General features: G+C 37.5%; 1 protein-coding gene across 4 annotated transcripts in view; it reads left to right on the top strand.

The window, feature by feature from the left end:
* The window catches only part of LOC141403654 (ras-related and estrogen-regulated growth inhibitor), a 222,209-nt gene that overhangs the window by 160,034 nt on the left and 45,771 nt on the right, over nt 1-16,404 (top strand). Inside the window, exons 1-3 of one of the 4 annotated variants that reach the window (XM_073986391.1) lie at nt 2,638-2,817; nt 3,474-3,736; nt 3,802-4,073. The exons of 1 other annotated variant lie outside the window; for it this stretch is intronic. In XM_073986391.1, coding sequence (XP_073842492.1) covers nt 3,986-4,073 — 88 coding nt within the window. In that variant the 5' untranslated portion in view covers nt 2,638-2,817; nt 3,474-3,736; nt 3,802-3,985. Of the gene's footprint in view, nt 1-2,637; nt 4,074-16,404 lie in introns of those variants that run through there. 2 more of the 4 variants (XM_073986390.1, XM_073986393.1) reach the window with 2 other exon arrangements.

The following is a 16,404-nucleotide window of genomic DNA, read 5'->3' as shown; positions in this document are numbered from 1 at the left end:
GACTTCTTTTTCCACAGGAAAGCAAGAGAGAGAATCGAAAAGCGGTAGTGTGAAAAATCGAGATGTTCAGCAGCCAGTCCGAAAATTGTATCAAAGAGTGAAACATCAAACTGATAGCTTTGGTACATTTACATCTTCCGGTAGAGACGAGCAAGGTAATCTGGTTACAGATGGTGAGCTGAGGATGTGGAAAAAGCATTTTTGCAAACTGTTGGTATCCAATACTAGAGAAGACGACGAAAATACCATAGAATCTTAGAAGATGACATTAAGTGTATACCGCACGGTCAATAAAATGGCTGGAGAATAAATAGCCCGAAGGAGACGGTGGTGTACCAGCCAAGCTGTTCAAAACTGAAGGCGACACGATGATAATGGGTATGCATCAGATTGGAACCTTAGCATCTTATGGCTCGTCCACAAGTAAGAAGTTAAGGCTGCGGGCACAAACTATGGTCAAATAAGTCTGCTCCCTATTGCTACCTATCTTAGTGTCTGGGATATTGCCGATGTGGGTTTAGACCAGTCAAATCTACCATTGACCTACCATTTACCTTCCTAAAGTAAAGTAATCCTGGAAAAGACCCAGGAGAGGCAGATAACATATTGAATTCGGCTAACAAACTGGGCTAACTATGTTCTGGGCTAACTATGTAAAACGGCGTTTGCAGCTTTTTGTCGGGTTAACCTTGTAGCGTGACCGTTTTATATATGTATTTCTACATGCATTCATTACCATCAACCACCACTACACGGTCAGTATAGTGGACAAATTGTGTAATTAACGATGACCACCGTTTATAATAATTCTCATTCACTTCGTGTAACTACCCGAATATGTATTCTGGGTTTATTCACCGAAGTCGTGGATCACCAGCCGAACAAAGTACGAATTGACGTGTGGCTCGTCCGCAGTCTACCATACTAGTTAGCTACGATTCGACCCAGCTCATAGCAAGCTCTAAGCTCTTAGCAAGTTCCAAGCTCATAGCTCTCAGCGCTTAACACGCTCCCAGATCTTAGCAAGCTCACAGCTCTCAGCAAGCTCCCAGCTCATAGCAAGCTTCCAGCTCATAGCAAAATCTCAGCGCTTAGCACGCTCCCAGCTCTTAGCAAGCTCACAGATCTTAGCAAGCTCCCAGCTCAAAGCAAGCTCCCAGCTCATAGCAAGCTCTCAGCTCACAGTCAGCTCAAGCTCATAGCCAGCTCCATGCTCTTAGCCAGCTCACATTAACCGGTCTCTTTCCCCCACAGCAACCCAAACCGAGTCACACACCCGACGACTACCGACAGCAACCCGAATACGACAGAGCCGAGTCATTACCCGACGATTGCCAACGAGCCGACAGCAACACGAATACCACAGGGCCGAGCCACATACCCAACGAGCCGACAGCAATCCGAATGCCAGAGCCGAGCCACATACCCGACGATTGCCAACGAACGGACAGCAACCCGAATACTACAGAGCCGAGACACACATACGACCATTGTAGACGAGCCGACAGCAATCCGAACGCAACAGAGCCGAGCCACACACCCGACGACTGCCGAGTTGACAGTCACCCGAATAGCCGACAACATCCGAATACGTCAGAACCGGCGCAAGCATACACGATTGCCATCGAGTCAACAACGACAACCCGGCTACCATTGAGCCCACATCTAAAACCCGATCACCATCGAGCCGATTACAACAACCATATTGTCATCTATCCATTGGTTATCTAAGATACATCTCATCCATATTCCTCACACATATTGTTCGTCTATTAAACACCAAGAGTTTTATAATAAACATTGAAATTGTAAACACTCGTGTTTTACTTAAGGTTTGTGGGTCCTTAGGTCGACTCTGGTAGCGACTGAGCTTACCTCAGCTCTAGATAAAACCACTCGTTATAACCTTCTTTATGAGGATTTATTTGACGTGTACGCTATGGAATTGACATTTGAAACCCAAACCCACTGGGTTAATCCGGTTAAGTGCAATCGGGGTATAAGTAAAACTCCCAAATTTAGTGCAAGTTCCAAAGTGGACTATGTCGATCGTATTCCTCCAGGTACCTTTTCCACTAAAGTTCAACAACCTTTAATCCTGTTTAAGGCTACTTATGGGTCGTGTTGAAATTTTAGATTCGGGAAGTCCTTATGATGATTGCGACATCGAACGTTTATCTGGAGGAAGCAAATACTTCCCGAGATATGTTTCTATATTCAGGGCCACTCCTTCATGCACCTCCTGCACATTAAAACAGTTAAGTCAAAGTTTTTACAGCAGCTTGGCTTTGTGGCCCCTATTGTAGCGTTATACTTTCATGCTCCATACTTTCTCGATAATGAATGGCGGATTTTGCGAATTTCATTACTAAAAAGTTATGGAAAATTTATTTTCGGGATCATGCCACTGTGCAGCATTGTTGTAGACGCCAAAGAGCAACTACAGTGGAAAATCTATGTTCGTTCTTTAGTTGGCGGGACGGCCAATTGCTAGGGAATGTGGTTGGCTGGCTGGTACCTTTTGTGAGCGTAAAATTGAATGAATGTTGTTGTTGCTTGGTGAATGTGTTTGTGTGTATGCGTGTGATTTTTATAAGACTTTTTTTCTTCAATAAAATATCTTCAACGATCAGTTTTAGTACAAATCTGCAAACGGTGAAATACAAACACAAGAAAATTAGCGTTGTTCCACTAAGCAAATCGGGAAAATACGAATTTCTTTTTTAGAAAATTTAAAAAAACAAGAAAAGCAAAGAAAATTATTGTACGATTTGGAGTGAAAAGAGCGATTAAAATAAAAAAATATATTTTAAGAATGTAAATAAAAATTAAATTTTAAATATTAATTAATTTTCCAATACCAAATAAAACAATTATTAAAAAATTATCGGTAAAAGAAAATCAATTAAGAATTTGAAAAGAAACAACAATTTGTTGTGAAAAATCTTTGGAAATTGTGTGTTCTGTTGTTTCAAGCGTTTTTTCGTTTGTCCAAAAAACATCAAAAAAAAAAAACAAATTGAAAATTGAAGATTGCTCCATTGTCGCCACCTTGTTCTGCCCTCATCTCATTTGTTGTGGACGGACTGGACTGTGTGTGTCTGTCTATCTGTCTGGCATTCAAGTTTGTCGGCTTGCTTGCTATTTCCACAAATATTTTGACATTGAACATTTTGAAACAAAAGACTGAAATAAAGAATTTTCTTTCATCAGTGTTGTGGTGTTTTCGTGTTTTTTTCTTGTTGTTGGCATTTATTTTAAATGGTTTTTCGTTTTTGCTACGTTGTCTTTTCTATCCCCATGTCCATCCATGTGCTGATGTTTTAGAGCATCCCAAGTGCCGACAGTACATTTAAGTGTCGAAAAAGTGTCAGTGTATGAGTGAATTTGTTTCAAATAAAAACAATTAAATTATTTAACTATAATTTTGAAATGTTTTTCTTTCAAATAATCACTGCTGTAATTAAATAAAGAAAAAATATACATAATATTATTTTCATAAACAAATAACACAAAATACATTTAATTGTTTACAAACAACAACAACAACAACGGCATCAAATCATCTAAATTCTAGAACAAAATATTTTGTTAAGCTATAACTTGAAATAAAAGTGCGTGCTATTTTATAATTTTAACATTCAAGAAAATTTTCCCAAAAACATTTCCTACTCTGCAACAACAACAAACCCCTACCACAACAACCTCAAAATTTGGCTGGCAGCTGCTAGACAACGTAACTAAATTAAAATAAATAATCCAAACCAATAAACAAAATAAAATTGAACATATTTCGCATAGTTTTCTGCCGCATTTATTACCGCCGCCGCCACCAGTAGCTCTTCCTTCTTCTGGCCACAAAACAAATCAGATAACATCAAAGTATAACAGCAGCAGCAGTAGCAGCAGTAACAATAACAAAAACAACATCCAAATCTAATAATTTTCATTCCAACACACCCGCCGCCATCCTGCCGCCAACACAATGACGACCCGCGGTATTCGACGCAAGAAATCCACTTTAACCGAATTGAAAATTGCCATTGTTGGAGCGCCTGGTGTTGGCAAAAGTGGTATGTAGAGTTGTTTCTTATTTTAGTATTTCTTTTGATTTTTCACTTTTATGATGGACCGAACGACCACCAAACATATCTAGGTGTCATAATGACCCAAACACATGTCATTCTAGTTTGACACATGTGCTCGACCAGCCCTGTTTAAGACAAATATAATTTGATTATGATTATAAATATATTTTCATATAATAATGGATATTTTTGTGTGGAAACTTAATGTGATTTGTTGTGGTTGTGCACCCTACAGTAACATTTCCCCGACCATATCATACAAAGAATTTGTTCCCTCAGACATCGCCGAAGAAACCAGGGGACACTTCTCACATATAAATAAGTTCAGCAAGATTCTGTTTTTAGCCCATTCATATAAAAATGAGGTACTTTTATTGCTGAAAAGCTTGACGAGAAGTTATACATTGCCGAAATTCTCAGAAAACGAGATTAGCATTTTTGCAACGACCGCTGAAAAATTTGATGGAGACTGGCATGGGTTTCAAACCCCTGAATTCAGTGTTTATGGCAGTCTTACTAAAGCTAGGGTCACATTAGTCAAATATTTGCTCCTGCAGTGTGCGCTTACTGAGAGCAAATGAGCGTAAATACTGCATTGAAATTTATGCTCACTTGCTCTCAGTACACACACTCCCTGTCGCTGGAGCAAATATTTGCCTAGTGTGACCCTAGCTTAATCACCGTACACCACGGCGGCCCTCTAACGTAAGTCCATATTTACATTAGGCAATTTTCCTTGCGGCAATTGTCAATTTGCGGGTGAGAGAGGGTGTTGAGAGGCATAGGGTTATCATATGCCTCACCTCTCTCTCCATCAAACTGACAATTGCCGCAAGGAAAATTGTCTAATGTAAATAGGGACTAACATGTACAATTATTTTCCCACAATCATCCTGATGGAACAAGGGAGACTTCCTCATATCAATGAGTGCACCCTGATTAATATTTGCTCAGTGGTATGGGATCTACTATTAAGAGGGTATATACACTTTGTTACAATCGAAATAATGGTTTTAGACCCTAAGTATATTTTATGCTAACGAGGGTATTTACACTTTCATACGGGCAAAATGTGCCTCATCGAAATAATGGTTTTAGACCCCAAGTATGTTTGGACGAAATGGGTTTCAGACAATTTGGAGTTGATTTAGCCATGTCCGTCCGTCTGTCTGGTTGGGACGCACGATAACTCTCGAACGGATCAACCGATTCGGTCCAAAATTTGGATTTCAAAATATTTTGTCCAAACTTAGTTTAAGTTCGAAGATGGGTTATATCGGTCCACTCCTTCCGGTACCTCCCTCACAAAAGTTCGAAAATGTTCGGAAAATTTGTGCGCACTATAACTCTTAAAGTAAGTAACCGATTTGGTCCATACTTTGCACATCCTGAAATTTCTACCAGACTTAGATGAGGTTCTTTGGTCCACTCCTTCGGGTACCTCCCACACAAAATTTCGGAAAAGTTCAGATTACGACCTGCTCTCGAATCGCTTTGATTTTGGTTGTAGAAACTTGTATTCACTGCCCCCTTTACGTCGCTATAAGTTTCATCAGGGGCAAGTCCATACTTCCTGAGAAAAAAGCCTGAAAAGTACAAAAAACCCCTATGAGACCATGTGTAATGGTTGGAGCGCAAGATAACTCTCGAACGGATCTGCCGAGTCGGTCCAAAATGTGGCCTTCGTAATATTTTGTGCAAACTTAGTTTAATTTCGGAGATAAGGCATATCGGTCCACTCATTCAGGTACCTGCCCCACAAAATCTCAAAAATGTTCGGAAAAATTGTGCGCACGATAACTCTTGATGGGAGTGACTGATTTGGTCCATACTTCATACATCTTAATATATCTACCAGATTTAGATCGGGTTCGAATATGGACTATATTTGTCCACTCCTTCGGGTACCTCCCACACAAAATTTTGGATAAATTCACTTTAAGACCTGCTTTCGAATCACTTTATTTTTTATTGAAGCAACTTGCACTCGCTGCCTCAATTACGACAGTAAATTTTTTTCAGGGGTAAGTCCATACTCCTTTAGAAAACAGGCCGAAAGTTGTAAAAAACCCCTATGGCTCCATATGTAGTGGCTGGAGTGCTCTTACCGAATACTGCGTTCGTCAACACTTTGGATATTATAATATCTCTTCGAATATTAGGTCCACTCCTTCCGATACGTCCCCCACAAAAGTTCGAAAATATTCGCTAAAATGGTACGCGCGATTTCTCATAGACGTAGCAACCGATTTGGTCCAAACTTGACCGCAAATTTTTGAGCATTAATCCTATCTATACTTTTGTCGGTTCATACGCCCAAAACTTTGTAAAACCCCCGTGAATACATAAGTTTTTTTTTGGAAAAAAAAGTATTTCAGTCCAAACAGGCTGAGGGTATATCTCTGTCGGCAAACGTTTCAGACAATTTGGAGTCGATTAAGCCGTCCGCCTGGCTTGCGCGAAGGATAACTCTCGAACGGATCGACCGATTCGAACATAATTTTGCACTTCGTAATAACCTAGTTCGAAAACGGAATGGATCAACGGATAACTCTCGAACGGATCAGCCGATTTAATCCAAAATTTGTCCTTCGTAATATTTTTTCTAAACTTACTTTAAGTTCGAATAAGGGCCATATGGGTCCATTCCTTCAAAGTTCAAAAAAGTTCACTAAAATGGTACGTGCTATATCTCTTGAACAGAGCAACCGAGTTTTGGCCCAATCTTTAGATCTCCTAATATTTTGTGCAATTGTAGTTTAACTTTAAAAATTTAACACAAAACTTCAACATTTTTTTTAAGTGCAGTTTAGGATATGTTCGAAGATTCTATGTAAATGTATACCGATGCCACTCCTTGTGGTCCTGTTTACAGCGATATTATATTTTTCGTTGGCAAGTCCATGCTTCCTGACATAGTGGTTCAAAAGCTCTAATTTTGGTGGTGACCAACTAAAATGACCGTAGGACGAGCATTCTATCGAAAAGAAATGACTCCCAAAATAATATCCACTTCCAACATGGACTATGCCTATGCATTCCTATAGGTACCTCCTCCGCAACACTTTTGAGCTTTAATCCAAATATATTTTTTTCGGCAAGTTCATACGCCCATAAAAAGGCCAAAAGATCTGAAAACCCTCTAATACATAATTATATAATTATTGGGAAACAGATTTCAGTTGCACTAACAAATTCAGAAGTAAATGGTTGCTCAAATTTGCCACGGTTAAAATAAATTCGATATTTGTATTTTAAGTTGAGTGAAATTTTGCATACATATTTGCTGTGACTGTATGTAGTATCCAATTGAAATTGAACGGTAATGTCCACATTTTTCAACCGATTTTCCTTAACGTTCATATTAAGAGGGTTGGGAGTGTAGGAAACAAGTCGGTATGATTTTTTGAAAATAGATCCACCTTTTGTCATAGCCCCACATAACCATATCGCTCGATTTTAGATATTTGTGGGTCCTTCGTACAAACAATTATTAACATACGTCAATGTTTTAGTTTAGACCACATGCAACAGGACAACCCTGTTCAATGAATTTTTACAGTTTGGTACTTATAGGCGATTTTGATTTCCTTTATTTTGTTGTCAAATGTTATCAGCAAAACATTTTAGTATACTTTCAGATTTTTTTACTAACGATTACAGAAATGTAGATCGTTGAAAAAAGTCGAATTCGGTAAAAACTATATGCAAAGAAATGCTCATAACTTCTTTACTTACTATTGGTCCAAATAGAAAAAATGTTGCTGTTTTATAAGTTATTTAATAAAAAATAGAAAACAATTTTGCACATTGGGTTTGGATGTAATTTTCGCGATTTAATATTAATAATATTAATATTTTCATGAAATTTTTTGTATTAAACTACGACTAATTACAAAAATTGTAAGTCCTATTTGGTAGTGGGATTCGAATAAATACTATTTTTTCAAATTTTTTTAAAGACTTCCACTAATTATCAGTCATGCTATCGGGCCGATGGACCCCTTTTTGTATATGTGTGTATGACAAGTGTGTAGCCAAGCCTTCAGTCAATACTCGAAATCTTGAATTTTTCCTCTAAACAAGAAGGAATTTTATGATTTTTTTGTTCCTTCGCAAACATTATTTTTTACTTTTTTCAAAATGTATATTGATAATTTGAAAATAAACACAATTCACCAGACTGATTGATATTCATCAGTCTTGAAAATCTCACAGATACTTTACCTAGCGTTTACACATGCCAGTGACAGTTGGAAAAATTCAATACATACACAATATTTTACTACCACCATTACATTTTTTGAATTGTCAACTCCACTGGCACTCGATTTTGCATGTCAGTAAAATTTTGAACTGGCTGCCAGTGATATGTCGAAAATGAGAAAAGAGTTACCGAGACTATTTTTTAAGCCATGTACATTTTTGTTTCTTATGAGAAAGCAAAAATTTAATGCATCTCGGTAGCTGGAATATATTATTGGTAAATGAAGACATACTTTAGATGTTTATCATGAAAATATAGGTTGACAAATAATTTTCCGTCTCGGATTATACATGAACTTGCACTGGCATGTGTAAACACACATGAAACACTTTTTCGGCATTTACGGATATAGTACATGTACTCAATTGGCACCAATTTACTGGCATGTGTAACTGCAGGCTTAACAAATTTTCAAAAAATTACACATACAGTGCTGCTCAAAACATTTGCAACTCAGATGCGTATATCACATTCAATCTATTTTTAGGGACATTTTGAGTTTTGAAATATGTTTGTTTTTGTTATTTGATTTTTTATTTACCATATTTTCAAGATTTAAAAAGCATTATCCAGTTATGAACACTTATGTTTAAAAAATGTGTGAAATATTGGAGGACCACATGTTTTAGCCTGCTCAAAACATTTGCAACTCCGTGGTACGAATATCTATTAGTTCATTTTTGACGAATTTTTTGTATTGATTGGCATCAAATTGATTTTAATCAGAAGAAGGGGGCAAAAAGCTTTCATGAGGAGTACTTTTATCCAACATATGTTTACTTTTGATAGACAAGTAGGCCGAAAACAAGACATGTCCAATTTTTTAAGAAAAACTTAAATTACGACCAGAAATTTTTATCAACTCTTTGCTAAAATGGTAATTTTTGGAAATTGTGGATCCAACGAGGTCCAAAACTAATAATAGGAACATCACAATATCTAAAACAGAGCTGGATACCGCGTAAAAAGAACTAAAATCGCCATAAGATGGGAAGGAGATGCAAGGACAACAATATCTACTGCAGGGGATGATAAAAAAATTATACGAATTATTAAGCAGATCTCTCAGAGGTCATCAACAGATGTTAAAACAAGTGAGAAAAGGCTATAGTCGGTACGGGGCCGACTATGTGATACCCTACACCACTAACTCTGTGAATAATCTTTTCACTCGAAAACATTTCTTTTATGGAGATACGAAAGTTTTCACCTATCTGGTTGTTATACCAAATGACATAAGGCGAACTGAACCAAAGTAATTAATATTTAATTTTATATTTGACATCACCAGAGCTCCGAAATACTCGCTCGAATTCTACTCGCGAGTGAAATTCGAGCGAGTTCGAGCGGGAGTACTCGCGCGAGTAGAAAAAATAAAACGAGTATACTCTATTTTTACTCGTCACTCGCGAAGCATATTTCAGACTTCCTCGTTTTTACTCGCGAGTGAAAAGTGTTTGCGAGTACGAGTACATGAAGAGTACGAGTTTTGCAAGAAAAAACGAGTGGGAGTGAAAATGCTCGAAATAGAATACGAGTTTACTCGAAGAATAAAATCGAGTAAAAAGGAATTGATACATTTTTGGAAATATTTTTGTTTAGTGTTGGTGGTAAGTTAATGAGGGGGCAAGTTGAGGGGGGGTTAAGTTGAGGGGGGGGCAAGTTGAGGGCGGGGAAGTTGAGGGGGGTTAAGTTGAGGGGGGGCAAGTTGAGGGCGGGGAAGTTGAGGGGGGTTAAGTTGAGGGGGGTTAAGTTGCCCCGCCCTCAACTTAACCCCCCTCAACTTCCTCGCCCTCAACTTCCCCGCCCTCAACTTCCCCGCCCTCAACTTCCCCGCCCTCAACTTAACCCCCCTCAACTTAACCCCCCTCAACTTCCCCGCCCTCAACTTAACCCCCCTCAGCTTCCCCGCCCTCAACTTAACCCCCCTCAACTTCCCCGCCCTCAAATTCGCAGCCCTCAACTTGCCCCCCCCCTAAACTTCCCCCCATAAATTTCCCACCAGCATTACACAAAAAACTTAACCCCCGCCCTCAACTTAACCCCCCTCAACTTCCCCGCCCTCAACTTAACCCCCCTCAACTTCCCCGCCCTCAAATTCCCCGCCCTCAACTTGCCCCCCCCCCCTAAACTTCCCCCCATAAATTTCCCACCAGCATTACACAAAAAATTTTTCCAAAAATATATCAATTCATTTTTACTCGATTTTACTCTTCGAGTGAACTCGTACTCTATTCCGTGTATTTTCACTTCCACTCTTATTTTTAAACCCCGAGTACTCGCGAGTGCTCTCAAATAAAACAAAAGAGTGGAGAGTAAACTTCTTTTAAAACTCGCACTCTTCGAGTACTCCCACTCGCTGGTACTTTTCACTCGCGAGTAAAAACGAGCAAATCGGACTTTTTACTCCCAATCTTCGAGTACTCCCACTCGCGAGTACTTTTCACTCGCGAGTAAAAACGAGCAAATCGGAGCTCTGGACATCACCAACATCAATAGGCTTCTATCTCTGTGATCTTGATGATCCGATCAAAATTCCGACCTGTAGTGTGATTGCAGAAAAAGTGGAAAAAAGGGATGCATTAACGACTATTGCGATATTTGCTTTGGAATAAAATGTTTCGTGACGATACGATCAAAATTGCGCCCAGTAGCGTGACTTCCAAAAAAAATGGAAAAATGGGATGTATTAACGAATATTGCAATATCTCCGTTATTTGGTCACCTACGCCGACCTAGTTTGCATCATTGTAAAGATGGGATCTTCTACTTTCATAGTAAGGCTTTGCTTTTGGAAAGTATCCAACCAAAGCTGTGATATTCGTCATTATAACTTAAATCGCAAAAATTAAAATTTGGGTTTAATTTGCGACTATTGTGATATCTTCGTTGTTTGATCACCCACGAGAACGTACTTTACATCGTTAGAAAGGTGATATTTTCTGCTTTCATTGTCAGGTTTTGCTTTTTGGTATAACCCTTATAGAATCTGAGATATTAGCTTTGGAAAAAAACGTTGCCTTTTTATCCAAATAAGTTTTTTGCCCATTCCGACCCCTAAATATTATTCGACCCTTACCAAAATCAATAGGCTTCTTCCTCTTTGAGATCCGCATTAACTCTCAAAATTTTGTGACGATCCGATCAAAATTGCGGCCTGTAGCGTGATTTCCAAAAAAATGGAAAAATGGGATGAATTACCGACTATTGTGATATCTCCGCTATTTGGTCACCTACGCCGACCTAGTTTGAATCATTGTAAAGGTTGTATCTTCTACTTTTATAGTCAGGATTTGCTTTTGGAAGGTCCCCAGCCAAAGCTGTGATATTCGTCATTATAACTAAAATCACAAACATGAAAATTTGGGGTTTATTTGCGACTATTGTGATATCTTCGTTGTTTGATCACCTACAAGAACCTACTTTACATCATTAGAAAAGTGATATTTTCTACTTTCATAGTCAGGTTTTGCTTTTGGTATACCCCATATAGAAGTTGAGATATTCGCTTTGGAAAAATACGTTGTCTTTTTATCCACATAAGTTTTTTGCCCATTCCGACCCCTAAATATTATCCGACCATCACCAAAATCAATAGGCTTCTTCCCCTCCGGGACCCCCATCAACACCCAAAATTTCGTGACGATCCGATCAAAATTGCGACCTGTAGCGTGATTACAAGGTTTAGATGGACAGACGGACAGACGGACGGACGGACGGACGGACTGACGGACGGACACACATAGCCAGATCGACTCAGCTCGTCGAGACATTCATTTGGATATATATAAGTATGGGTCTACGACCATTATTTCGATGCGTTACAAACTTTTTGGCCAAAACCAACTTATAATACCCTCCCCACATAGTGGTGTAGGGTATAAAAAGACTTGACACCGATAAATCTATACAAACACCTCCGATACATACCAAAGACACCGGTATACCAAAATAGGCAAATATTGGGAAAACAGTAATTTCCGGGAAAAATGGAATTTTTCATAGAAATTATTCAAAAAATTTGTGGTTATATTTTTGGAGTAGTGAAATCGAGTACTTCTCCTCGATATAAATCAATATTTAAGTAATATGACTTGAAAAAATTTGATTGATCACCAAAACTAAAGATAATAGAATTTGTCCCCTTATACGAAAAAGTTGACCCAAAATGTAGAAGGTGTTTTATATTGCACTGGAGGTATTTTTATGGACAGAAATGGTACAGGATACATGAGGTCGAGATATTTATCAGATCCAAGAACTAACCGGACAGGTAGCATGTCAACATCTCACCATGTACACTCCAGAATTGTCGTATAACAGAATGTTTTGGCATAATACCGCTTCTAAACGTATATATAACCACGTAAAACTAGTAATTTTTTGAAAATATGCTTAAGTTCTTATCTGACGCAATCAGCTATAGTAATCTAAATTCATATAGGAGGTTCCGGGACTCTAATCTGGACTCTAGACTATTAAATATCGAATAAAACCTTGGTATTTAACAATTATCCTTAGAGCACAGGATTCCAAAGGATATATTAACTTATTTAGTTAACTGGTTTCCTTTACGATGTCTCCAGATAATAAATAAAATGTTTAATTCACAATATTTATCAAAACAAAAATAATTTTTTCAGATTTTGAATAAAATTTTCTCAGTTGCAAATGTTTTGAGCAGAACCAAAAGTGAGTTCGAGCTTTGTTTTGTATATTTTTTGTAAAATAAGTGAAATTTTCGCAAATTAATTTTTAAATCTTTAAAAAGGATTCAATAAACAATCAATCTACAAAAATAATGGCATTTCAAATCCACAAACTACCTCAGAACTATATAAAATATGAAATAGTCATTCCAGTTGCAAATGTTTTGAGCAGCACTGTACATACTATCACAAATGCTGTCGGGCAGACTGACAGTGAATATGTCAATAATTTTTTTCCTTTATACCAGTTTCACACTGGTACTATATTTTACCAAAAAAAGAAAACCAATAAAGAGTTACATTTTTTAACATTTGTTTCGTAGTTTTATCTGGGAATTGATTTCAAATATCTTAGAAACGAATTAACAAATACTTTGTCTTTATAACTGCCTCCGTACTTCTCGTACTTGTATGAATTTTACAAAGCCGCAACATATTCCCAACAAAATTCAAAATTTGTCGAAGTTTTTAAAATATAATTAATTCGAAACTGGTGTAGCGTCCCAAATAGTCAGGATTTCATAGCTGTTGACTTTTTTACATTGATGTTCAAATGGCCACAACCAACAAAAAAACATATGCCACTGGTTTTTACAGTGTTTTTTTTTTATTAATCGCTTAATAACATAAATATTTTGTTTGTTATATATTTGGGTGTCCCGAAATACACATATAAATATATTTTAACACCACCATATACTTTCCAGAAAGTTATAGTAGACAAGGTAGCCATGCAACATGAAGAGCGTCTAAAAATTGTTTTTTCATTGAAAATTTTTCTTTTAAACACTTCTTTATTTTTTTAAATGGTTGTTTACAAACATGAATATGTTTAAAATGTTTTAATATACAGCACACACTATTGAACTACTTGAGAGCCACAGCGAAAAATGAATTATGATTTTGATATGTAAACAAACACACATCACATTCGTAAGGCAATGAAAATGTTTTTTCTCTTCTTTTTTTTGCTAATATGCCTAATGACTTTTCGACAAATGTCTTTTATATCGCAACACCCACACCTTTTTGTTAGATATTTTATTTGCTTATTTGCCAAATGAATGAGTTTGACTTAATTTAATTACCAGAAAAAAACACTAGAAATGTTATTTCATAATCCGATACAGTCCAACGAAGTAAATGGGATAATAAAAAAAATATATTTCCAAATTTAAACGCCATTAGATTGAGGATAAAGGATTATTTATTCTTTCAACAGGACAATGACCTTAAAAGAGCTGTTGTCATTCAAGATATCGCCTTTTCATAACCTACACCACTATGTGGGGAGGGTATTATAAGTTGGTTTTGGCCAAAAAGCTTGTAACACGTATGTATGTATACCAAAATTAATGTCTCGACGAGCTTAGTCAATCTGGCTATGTGTGTCCGTCCGTCAGTCTGTCCATCTCAACTTTATAATCACGCTACAGGTCGCTATTTTTATCACGAAATTTTGGTGGTTGATGGGGTTCATGTAGGGGATTTTGTTGATGGTCGTATCATACTCAGGGGTCGGAATAGGCAAACAATTTCTGTAGAGAAAAAGTCAAGGTTTTATTTTAATGCGAATATCTCCGCTTCTATTAAATTACTCCAAAAGCAAAGCCTGAGGTGAAAAACTTCACCTTTACAACAATGCGTAGGTGGTCAAACAACGGAGATATTGAAATAGTTGGTAATACATCCCGTTTTTGCATTTTTTGGTCGCAATTTTGATCGGATCATCAGGAAATTTTAAGTGTTGATGGGTGTCTCAATTTCATCAAAAGTGACCTATAGTAATAAAGATTTTCTGAGCCACAAATTGATCCCAATAGCGTTACCAAAAGTGGTCAAGTACCAGAGATATAGACAAAGTCGCTTCCAATTTCCAATTTTTTAGAATTTTATTTCCAATGCGGATATCTCTGCTTCTGTTGGACATATCCCAATGGGAGAGCTTGTTAGTGAAACAGGACTACCTGAGCCTTAAAATTATTACCAAATGTGTTCACATTGATGGTAAAATAGCAGAGTTATTGCAAAATGCGCTAAGCCATCCCATTGGATTTTTAACACTATAAAATTAAATAATTAAATTAAATAAAATTAACACTATTAAAAATAATATTAAAGAAATAGTAAAATAATGCAAGTAAAAAGTATCAGACAGAGATATACCCTCAGCCTGTGTGAATTTAAATTCTTTTTCCCTAAAAAATTATGTATTTAAGGGTTTTCAGAATGTTTTTCGACATATGAACTTGCCGAAAAAATTATGCATTCGGATTAAAGCTCAAAAGTGGTGAAGATACCTGAAGGAATGGTCCAACATAGTCCTTTTTGGAGGTGGGTCCACCATTCATTTCAATTGGTCACAGTATAAATAAGAGCTTTTTAACCATTATCTCAGGCAGCATGGACTTGCCTACGAAAAAACATAATAACATCGTCGTAAACAGGACCTCGAACTGGCCTTAAACTGAACTTTTGTGGTGGAGGTACCCTAACAAGTGGGCCGATATGACCCATTTTTATACCCTCAGCATTTATGTCAACGAGGGTATTTACACTTTCATACGGGCAAAATGTGCCTCATCGAAATAATGGTTTTAGACCCCAAGTATGTTTGTACGATATCCGTTTCAGACTATTTGGAGTCGATCTAGCAATGTCCGTCCGTCTGTCTGGCTGGCTGGTGCGCACGATAACTCTCGAACGGATCAATCGATTCGGTTCAAAATTTGGGTATCGAAATATTTTGTCCAGATTTGATTTAAGTTCGAAGATGGGCCATATCGATCCACTCCTTCAGGTACCTCCTCCACAAAAGTTTAAAAATGTTCGGAAAATTTGTCCGCACGATAACTCTTGAAGGGAGTAACCGAATTAGTGCATACTTTGCACATCGTGACATTTCTACCAGACATAGATGAGGTTCCAATATGCACCCTATTGGTTCACTCTTTCGGGTACCTCCCACACAAAATTTTGCTTAAGTGCAGTTTAAGGCCTGCTCTCGAATCGCTTTGATTTTTGTTGCAGCCACTTGTATTCACTACCCCCATTACGACGATATAATTTTTTTCAGGAGCAAGTCCATATATCCTCAGAAATCAGCATGAAAGCTGCAAACAACCCATATAATACCATGTGTCGTAGTTGGACTGCACGATAACTCTCGAACGGATCAACATATTTGGTTAAAATTTTGGGTCTTTCAATATTTTGTCCAAACTTAGTTTAAATTCGAAGATAGACCATATCGGTTCACTCCTTCCGGTACCTCCCCCACAAAGGTTCAAAATTTTTCGCCAAGATTGTTGGCATGATAACTCTAGGAGGGAATAACCGA

This window comes from Musca autumnalis, unplaced genomic scaffold (genome assembly GCF_047663935.1).
Source record: "Musca autumnalis isolate F117 unplaced genomic scaffold, ASM4766393v1 scaffold_4, whole genome shotgun sequence".
Classification (NCBI taxonomy): domain Eukaryota; kingdom Metazoa; phylum Arthropoda; class Insecta; order Diptera; family Muscidae; genus Musca; species Musca autumnalis.
This window is presented reverse-complemented; position numbering and strand designations above follow the sequence as displayed.